The 10,263-nt window shown below is 35.5% G+C and overlaps 1 protein-coding gene across 1 annotated transcript; it reads right to left on the bottom strand.

The window, feature by feature from the left end:
* Positions 1 to 2,646: 2,646 nt before the first annotated feature.
* On the bottom strand, positions 2,647 to 8,717 carry LOC149191081 (MLO-like protein 9). The gene is made up of 18 exons (XM_089410661.1): positions 8,589 to 8,717; positions 8,245 to 8,302; positions 7,369 to 7,571; positions 7,168 to 7,308; positions 6,973 to 7,033; positions 6,652 to 6,740; positions 6,465 to 6,539; positions 6,257 to 6,348; positions 6,049 to 6,098; positions 5,906 to 5,946; positions 5,618 to 5,791; positions 5,492 to 5,527; positions 5,332 to 5,399; positions 5,000 to 5,060; positions 4,657 to 4,744; positions 4,282 to 4,616; positions 4,130 to 4,184; positions 2,647 to 2,780 (listed from the first exon to the last, which is right to left on the bottom strand). The coding sequence occupies exons 1-18, from the start codon at positions 8,715 to 8,717 to the stop codon at positions 2,647 to 2,649; spliced, it is 1,890 nt and encodes a 629-aa protein (XP_089266787.1).
* Between the last annotated feature and the right edge of the window lie 1,546 nt (positions 8,718 to 10,263).

Genomic DNA, 10,263 nt, shown 5'->3' with positions numbered 1-10,263 from the left:
GCCGAAGGGCTTAGGGAGAGTAGAATATATTTTTTTTTATAGTGTGTGTTTTGTTTGCCCATCCATTTAACGGGCAACCTCATCTTAGGATCAAAGAGCATATGTATCATTAAAGGACTTTGGTTGAAGCAATATCCTGAGCATTTAAATCAATTGATAAATAGGAATCATGGATCAATGTGCAGAAAGACTCTGAACTTATTAGTGTTGCAACTCGAGTAACATTGGATGCCTGGGATGACAAATTAGTGTCGTTGCATGCAAAATTATTATTATTTATTTTTTAATTTTTTTGGGAGTAAATGCATGTTGAATTCTTGGGACATTGTATAGGATGTCGAGGCAACGTGGAAGGTTGTGGAATAAGAGAAAGGGCTAGGACATGCTACAGAGGTGTAGTTAATATTCGATTAATTTAACTTAATTTGTATTTATTAATGAGCATACCATAATGTACAGTACAAAAAATTCTCTACCAATTTTGAATGGTATGCTATTTTTATTTTTATTATCTTCATCAAGGTTTAGAAGTAAATTTTCCTAGCTCAAGAGGAGAAAACTGATATTCAAACTATATAGACTCCTTTGAAGATATTTTTAAAATAGAATATTGTGCAAGACATATTGCTTCTCATATTGAAGCATCGAGGATGTTGGAAAGAAGATTTTTTCAAATGAGTTGAAGATGCCAAAGGGGCAGAGGTTGCAAAGAAGCTTCATGTGGCCCACGAAACCCATTACATATCGGTTTTCTATGTAGAGGATGTGAAGCTTGTTTCTAAGAAACTCATACCCTGTCTATAGCTGGTGCAGATATCTTGAGAAGAGAAGGTATATTTGGACATGAAGAATCCTCCCAAGGCTTCATTCCACATTTGATTGACCTGAATGTGCCGATGATGCTTATGTATTTGAAGTGGGAAAATAGTGCATCTTATAATAGGACGATGAGGAGAAGGATAGTGCTTCTGCATTTCTTAATTTTCTGCGTGTAAGTGTGATTCGTGTGAGAAGATACTTTTGCATGTGAGCCATGTGAGCTATTTTAGAGATATGTAGACTAAGATATGTGTTGTGATAGAGCTGGTGCATGTAGAGCTATTGTAATTCAGCGTGAACATGTGGAATGGTGGAGCCAATATATGTTTAGTTGTTTATGTTTTATTGTGAGAAGTAACTGTGACTATACCACAGAGTTGTTGCATTGGTGTACTTGAAACATGTAGGTGGGAACTCCAACAAAGATTTCTTGGCATTATAGGTGGGGACTCCCACAAAGATCTTAGCTATTGTTGCGTTGGTGCAGTGAAATGGGGTTGGTGAAGGAAGGTGGGGACTCTCACAAAAGAATGCTTGATATTGTCATGTTGGTGAATTAAGGTGAGACCTCCCACAAAAGAACATTGTGTATCACAGTTTTGGTGAAAGAGTGTGGGGATTTCCACAAAAGAATGTTTTTTATCGTCATGTTACTGAAGGAAGGTCCAGAATCACACAAAAGAACATTGTGTATTGTAGTTTTGGTGAGAGAATATGGGGACCCTCACAAAAGAAGGTTGTGTATCGTTGTTTTAGTGAATGAATGTGGGAACTCCCACAATATGTCAAGTAACATTCTGCAAAGATGTGAAGAATCTCGATGGTAGTTTAAAGTTGGTAGGAAAGGTAATATGGTCCATGTTGATGAGATAGCTTGATAAGTAGTGGCAAACTTATTGGGAGTTATGAAAATATGTGGATAAAATGGTGAAAATTATTTTATGTTTTTAGAATTTTGGATGTATCGAGCTTTATTGAGCCTATCCAACTCAAGATAAGTATAATTATTTTTTCAGAATTAGCTCCTATAACACATCAAAAGTGAAGCTCCTATAACACATCAAAAGTGAAGTAAAGAAATCCAGGACAATCATTAATGGAGATGCAAAAGAAGGAGAGAAAGATGCCTAGTATGTGAGTGCTTGTGAAGGAAGACCATGTGTATCATGTATATCATGCTGAGATTAGATGGTGGAGAAATCTATGTAAAGGTGTGTTGAATAAATAGTAGAATCATGATCACATTGTAGCATGTGTCACACATATGTTTATAAGCAAATCTACGAAGCTATGTTTGAGTTGATGGAGTACTTAGTGTTTCCACGAATGGAGATTGTAATTGTACCTAATTCATAACCCCATAAACCACTTTAGGGAGTTAGTTGAGAAGACCCTAAGCATGGTTGACAGCCAATTGAGTAAACCCTAGGCATAGTTGCGAAACCAAAGATGATGATACTGATGGAGGGGGAGGTACATGTATAAATACAAGTCTGCTGAATAAACCATGTACATGGAGCGACATCCTAGAAGACCGGTAACTGCAACGATTGGGTACCCAGTAGATGATTGGTTCTTTATATGGACTAGATGTAGAATTTGTTCTAACTGGGGTTGAGGCAAGTAGTAACCAATGGTAATTCCCACTCGTCTCAATGTGTGTTATGAGTATGTTCCTATTTGCTAGGAGATTATTTAGGTCTAATTGGATAATTTAGATATTCTCTTCAAGTAATAGTCCTATATTAGTGTAGCCCCACGGGGGTAGGCGAGTTGGTAATTGCATGGTGGTGTAGTTCGTTTGTAAGGCAGACTCCGTATTTGAGGTCACGAGTTCAAATCCCTGGACATACTTTGGTGACGCGTTATAGTGGGCAGGCGCGAAGCCCAGAGGTTATAGTGGTGGCGGCCAGAATCGACCCGTGTCACGCGAGTTGCGAGGCTGTCCCAGTTGCCGATTCCTCTGACATTAAAAAAAAGAAAAAGAAAAAGAGTCTTATATTTGTGTATGGTTGATATTCTCTCAACCAAATGATTATGTGTCTAATTTAATTTTTATATCCTTAAACAATATACGTCGTATATTTATATGCAATTTCATTTGATCTGAAATATATGTGTTTCGACACTCCATTTTTATTGTCACAAGAATTATGTGATGTTGATATCGGTGAGGAAATGTGAGAGGACTGCCATTGGTATGAATGGAAAAAAAGGAGTTCACATAGGTATGCATGATATACATTTAACACATGTTTTTGAGAGAAGCAAAAGTAGACATGTTTTTTAGAGAAGCAAAAGTAGATATTTTTATTGCATATTCATATGTACTTTTATGCCAATTGCAGATCCATATTTCCACTGTTTATGGAGCAGAAGTTTTATTAAAAATATATAGTAAAATTAAGGATCAATTTTTCTCTATATTGATTGAATTTTGAAAAAATCGTAATCGATATAAATTCATAATTAATCTATTAATTGTATTTTTCCATTATAGTTGGTGTACTTATTTTGATTTGGAAATCGCCATTACAGCTGGTGTAGCTAGTTTGATTTGGAATTTGTTTCCATCATATGACTCGGTTTATTCCTCTGTGCCTGTCATCCTTTTTACAACCGGGCTGATGGGAATTTGGCAGTGTGATAATTATCTATTACACCAAAATAAAATTGTTCAGCCCTTAGTATCAATTTTTTCTATATGGATTGAATCTACAAATTCGTAATCGATATAATATAATAATTTATATATTAATTGTATTTTCCCATTACTGTTGGTGTAGCTAGTTTGATTTGGAATTGGATTATCATATCACTTGGTTTATTCCCGTGGGACTGTCATCCCTCTTTTTACAACCGAGAAGATGGGAATTTGGCAGTTTGTTAATTATCTAATACTCCAAATGAGCCTCGGGGCTCGTAAATTTATTAGAAAATAATAGCCCGTCGTCAAAATAAATCTATCTAACATATATATATCCATCTGTTGTATACATATTTAATAACAGACCGAAGAAAGTTGTTTACCTCGTTTGAATATGCTTCCTGAGATATAATATTTAAATATAAAAGGTTTACTAATTCCAATTATAAATATAACCACCAATTGATGTCATGATATGCAAATTTGCTTCGCGAAGAAATTTCTAAATTAATTTCTAATACATTCACTTAAATTCATTCGGAAGGAAATATTTAAAGAAATTGATGTCATGGTATGCAAATTTGCTTCGAGAAGAAATTGCCAAATGAGTTTCTAATACATTCACTTATACTCATTGGGAAGGAAATATTTAAAGAAAGTAACCGTTTGTGCGCTTTACAGGATCGTCCTCTTTAAGATCACACTGGTCATCCACGGTCTATGATTTGATATGAAACCCATAGTTAAGACACGACAAAGGAAAATTCTCTGCTATTTATGTTTACATCTTCTGAGGTAGGCTGCTCTTCTGTGACCTCTTTGACACCCCAGGTTTCAGAAATCGAAACATTTCTAATAGGCTGTGGAAGATATGAAGAAGATGCAACCATTTCCAGATTTGAAAGATATTCAAAAGATGCAACCATGCCCATATTTGAGCTCTCTACTTGTTCTGAAATGGGATGTTGTGCTGTAGCTTCTGTGTATTCTGCGAATTTGGTTGCTTCATAATCTGACGGGTGATATCTTGGAGAAATGTCTGGAGTTTCAATGTCTCCCATGGTACTATATCTGCGCATTAAGTGCAATGGAGAAGATCCATGGCTTGGAGTTGATTCCACACTTCGAGTTCTCTCTCTGCTTGAAAATCCAGACTCTAAAATTGTGATTTTGCTTGAAAATATATAATTTGAATTTCTTCTTAGCTCTATTATGCCATCTTCTCAAGCCACTCGCTATCCTTTCTTCAAATATTGTGTTCTTCATGTGCGAACCCATCTACATAGTATATGTATCAGTATTGATAGCTTAATTCTTTATACTTGAGGTTTGAAAGGACCAGAGCTATCTGTACAATTTGTGGAAAATATTTACCCACTATTTACTTACTGAACGATATGGATAGAGAGATATTAAAGAAAATTCCGATACTTTTCAATATTCTATTAACATAATTCAGTACGTTTGGAAAAGTTCAAATTCTCTTTCAAATTGTCGAGTATTTTTATCTTTTAATGAAGGATAAAAATTCACCTGTGTCACAAGAGCGTAAAGTGGAAGCGTGACATAGCTACATGTAATCTGCACAACCACCCTGGATATTACAACAAACAACTCAATTCAGTTATTGTTGAATTCAAAACATAATTTTATTCAGTGTTTTCATTAGGTTAGAATTAAAAATATTATGTTACATTTGATTATAGATTCTAACATAAACAAAGTTCTCAGTTAATTTTGATCTATATCTATTAAATACACGGATTTTGCAATTAACATAAAAAGAACTTCTGCCAAAGCAATTGCTGAAATTAACCGAACAAATGGACGGGAATGCGCTTTTATACAATGATCGACATACTTACCCAATGGCGATTCGCAATATAATCATATAAAGGGTATCGTGGAAACAGGAATTTAAGCCAAACTGCCACTGCAATCATTGTGATCCTATTGTTAATTCTGTAAATTCAACGTCTCTGCTAATATTATAGTTTATTATGATTACCAAGATAAATGGCTTACGCATGTCCACGAAAGGAAAGCAAGCTGGAAAGCATTCTGCAGGGGCCATCGAGCTTTTATGTCAATGTCATAAATATAATAGACACAATTAAGGAAGTAAATTTTACAATGCAATTATTTCGATACCTGGAACAAAGTGAAATGGATCAAGAAAATAATAAGTTGAGGGCGATCAAACCAAAACAACTTATCGGTTGGCTTCACCACTGGGATTCCTTTAACTACAGAATGTCTCCCTTGAATTCCTAAGGCCATCTCTAATATTATAAGTTGCAGCTTCATTCCAACTATCAAAACAATCTGCACAAGTAACGGAGAAGCAATAAACACGCAGAAGTCAATAGTGCACAACTTTTTTAGATCATTAACTTATATCGTCAATAATTCTACTTCCGAACATTTCGAGGGACTTACGGCTAAGGGAACGAAAGAGAACCAAAAGTATGAATTCCACTCTGCTCACACAGTAATACAGCCGATCAAACAGATAATGTCAGATTCGCTAGCAGCCGAAAGAAAATTAAATTTTGGAGTAAGACGGAGTTGTGAAGACTTACTATGCAAATTGATAAGCAAAAAGCCCATGGCAAAAATCCACATGGGAGCACTGCAGATAACGCAATAACCGCTGTAGTGTTAGGTAAAAAGCATGGGGAGGTTTCCCGGAGAAACAAAACAAATGGAAGACTGAGAAGCGTTGCAGGAGGAAAATCCATTATTTTTGCTAAATACTGAAGTTGTTACGCACAAGAAGTTATTACGAACCTGATTCCAATCACCTTCTTAGAGTCGTCATCCAATGACCTCTTTATATATTTATGAAAATCAAACTTCTTGTTATTTGCAGAGAAATGGGCCTATACGGTACCAAGAAAGAAAATTCGTAATAAAAATCACATAAATCGCGTGAATGAAATCGTTGTTTTAACCGAGACTTAATGGAAACGGGAGATTTGAAGTAATGGAGACATACGATGATGAAGCCATGGCGCAAGGTTAGGTAATCAACTTTACTTATTGACCGAAAGAATTGTCTAAAGAAGCAAACCTGCAAAATTACGTAGGGTTAAATGTTAAACCAGAAATGGATATTTCTACTACATGTAAAACGGATTCAAGTATGATAAATCGCTAGAAAATTCGGAGTATGAATTACTTACCACCCATTTAAGAATGGGTGTTCTGCTCCATAAATTCATATGACGCCTTACAAATGTAGTTTGTTGGGTTAATCTGAACCTTGAAGGATCTGCAGGAAACAAACAATAAGAACGTAGCTGCTTGCACTTGAAAACAACCTTTCTAACATTACCCAATCCTAAATGTTCTTGACGTGTCCTTTTAATGTTTGAACTCAAAATCATTTCACAGGTGTCCCCGTTAAAATTTCCAGATTCGAAACTTGATAAAGGTTGTTATTTTCCAAACATGAGACACTGCCAGACGAGACCACGTAGAGAAGAAAAATTAAAAGAACTCACCATGTGAAAATTGATAATCCATTGTTACTATCTCCTTTTCCCATGCTTTCCAACGCCTCATCTAGGCACCAAAATGACTTGTATTTTCAGTTGAAGATGTTTCGAATGCCTTAAGGTATGAAAGCAAATTCAAACCTAGAAAAAATTTAAACTGAATGATATGGGAGAAGATCATTTATTTCCTGTTGCACTTACTTTTGCTCTTGCTAGGGCGATTGTTAGGACACTGTATAACACATGGAGTGTTGCCAACGTGAAGATGAAGTAGTGGAGCTGGTTCATGCCAGTGAGGGACACCAGAGGATACTTACCCTTGAATGAAGAGGGAAAGAATATCTATCAAACTATCATAAATATCTTGAATTATATCAAATGGACTAACACGATCTGTGTAACCTCTAATTGGATCGGGAAATTCGAATACGCAACATAGAGTTTGGTGTCTACCTGTTCGGAACAATGATCGCTCCCAGCAGCAATTGATTCTTCCTTTTGACAGGGAAGCATACTATAAGCTATTCCTTTTGGTATACAAATCTTAGAAATGGGCTTCTGTCCAACGGTCAGTAGAAACGAGATGAAGCCCATAAGCATCAGTTCTGCAATCCAAGAATGACAATTTAAGATGTATTATGTCAGCCGATGTGCTGTGATGAATTCTCATTCAGAAAGTCTGAGAGTTGCTAAAAATAGACTTGCTAGATCCATGTGTTTAATTTAAACTCTTATTTTGAAACCAAATTTGGAATTTTCAAATCAAGCCGCAATACAATCAAACAGAGCAATTGAGAATTTTGAATGGTCATAAGAGGCCACAGTACAATCCAGTGGAGTAACGGAGTAAGCTTTGATATATGCGGTTAAACCACAATTTTGGAGAAATTAATCGATCAGTGTGGGGGCTTCGTTTTCATCCTGCCATTGCTCCAAACTCGGTGGATATCTTTCTGATACCGTAACCCATTCAAGTGTATTAATTTGTGGGAAAAGAAATCTATTTATATTAAATTCAATTTAGAATTGCCCATTCAAAACTGTCTAAAATCTTAGTTCAAAGTTTAGAAGACAAATAGAATTTAGTTAAATAATTATAAGTAGAACTGTGTATTTATGATGTTATCCATTCAATATAATTCAAACAGAATTTGAAGTGCAGATATAAATTTTTTCCTATCGGAGAAAAACCCATTTTCAAATGAGTTTATACCAGTGGAAAAATAACATCAAACAAACTTATTTCGATATCTACATAGCCCATGACACCAAGCATACCCGCTTTCACTTTTTCAAGTGCGTCATATAGGGGCTTCTTATTTCGCCGGGAGAGCCACTGCAATATAACAAAAGGAAGGTTGTTATTACAAATAGACGTTAGGTTCATATCTTGATCATTGGGCGTGTGGAATATGCATCAAGATAAAAATTTCTGCTGATCATAGTGAATATCTTGGTCGGTGGTTATTGCTATTGGCCTACTGATGAGGAAATATGTTTGTGTGCCCAAATCCAGTGCATAGAGAGTGAATCTATAGCTGAATACCGAATACAATTAAACCAAATCCGGTGCATAATCGAAGTAAGATATTAAATTGAATAGTATGTTGGCAAAACCTTACAGTTCCAGCGTGATGGACAGCCCGTTCAAGAAGTAAGGAGATGATAACAAAGGCCGAACAAACAACTGTGACTGCCCAAGTGGGAGTTTGCTCTAAAGAACGTTCATTACCACCACTGGCTACAGCCATATCCTTCACACACAACTGATAATAACTTCCTTCTGATCACCTTAAAACGAAATTTCAGTATTTTGAAACAATTCCAATGATGATGAACTAGAATATCGTCTTCCTATATAAAGAAATCTCTCACAGCACAAAAGATGACAAAATTCTTGGCCAATTCTGCTTCTGGGAGCAAACGCAATTCAACTCAATAGCTACATGATTTGATTCATAGGTCGGTTGTTAAAACACGTCATTTTTGAAGATCGGTTGTAAAATGCTGGAAATCATAAAATAATCGACGTATTTGAGATTCGGTTCAACGCACTGGCTTCCATTGTGCACATCATGCACTCGTCCCGATGATGCCAAAACTCCATTTTATTTCTATGTTCGGTTGTCCAGGTCACCATTCCGTATTAACAGTACCAATTGGTTAGGCGCTTATTCCAACTGTGGAGTCCGTATGATGCAGAGACAATTCTGTGTACAATTTTCAACTCACGGCTTCGTATAATACGGGTCACGCAACGTTTTGTCCAACTGGAGAGGCCGTAGTCTAACCATACCGCCTTTTTTTTGCCTACGAAACTATGGAAATTCTAGTAATATTTTGATAAATTTTGAGACAATTCTGTGTACAATTTTCAACTCACGACTTCGTATAATACGGGTCACGCAACGTTTTGTCCAATTGGAGAGGCCGGAGGCCGTAGTCTAACCATACCGCCTTTTTCGCCTACGAAACTATGGAAATTCTAGTAATATTTTGATAAATTTCCAGAGTTTTGTAAATTAATTTCGAGAGTTTTGTAAATTTAAATTACATTGGTCAAATTTTAAGTTTGAGAGTTTTGTAAATTTAAATTGTAGTTTCCAAATTTTAAGAGAGTTTTGTAAATTGCAGTTTTCAAATTTTAAGATATAAATGACTTAGGGAAAAAAAATTTTATAATACTTAATTTATTTTCATCATTAAAAATATGATTTAAACACTATTTTTATAAAATTGTTCAAATGTTTTTACTAAATTCCAAAAAAATTAAACTTATGTCAATTCCTCTGCTTGATTTACTTGTAATTGGAGAGTGGGTACAATGAAGGTACAAGTGACACAGTGAACCTACATAATGAGAAAATTTAGCCAGGAGCATTTAAAAATGGATCCATTCGATGAACATAACAGCGACTGACGTTTACAAGACAGCGAGACTTTCATCAAACATCACTTTCATCAAACATGAAACCAGGCCGGGAGATTGACGTCTTACAAGACATTTTAAGTTTCAGCACGTATTTTACCGTTAGTGAAAATTTTTTAATGTCAAATCTGACGTTATATTGGGGTCCCGTCATTTTGATGTTTAATTAAAAATACAAATCGTAAAAATTTATTGTATCAGAATTTACGAATCCACAAAATTATTTATTATAACTAAGGTTGAGTTTACAAAAATCTAATCATAGGTGACCCAGTCGGATTTCTTTGTAGCTACGGACTACAGGGCTAGCGTGCTATATTCTTTCAAGATTTGGTTGTTGAGAATTAATGGGACATTATGGGCATTGG

The sequence above is a fragment of the Pinus tabuliformis genome, chromosome 3_1, assembly GCF_031772625.1.
Source record: "Pinus tabuliformis cultivar Carrire ecotype Pingquan chromosome 3_1, CPIR1, whole genome shotgun sequence".
NCBI classification, from domain to species: domain Eukaryota; kingdom Viridiplantae; phylum Streptophyta; class Pinopsida; order Pinales; family Pinaceae; genus Pinus; species Pinus tabuliformis.
The sequence above is the reverse complement of the archived record's forward strand: the minus strand, read 5'-3'. Positions and strand labels throughout refer to the sequence as shown.

Excerpts from the sequence above, each read along its gene's own strand:
- LOC149191081 (XM_089410661.1), bottom strand. The coding sequence starts at position 8,717 with ATGGCTGTAGCCAGTGGTGGTAATGAACGTTCTTTAGAGCAAACTCCC. Across the intron at positions 5,528-5,617 it reads TCCATTTCACTTTGTTCCAG|AATGCTTTCCAGCTTGCTTT; the intron begins GTATCGAAATAA and ends TGGCCCCTGCAG. Across the intron at positions 4,185-4,281 it reads AAACCTGGGGTGTCAAAGAG|ACCGTGGATGACCAGTGTGA; the intron begins GTCACAGAAGAG and ends ATCAAATCATAG.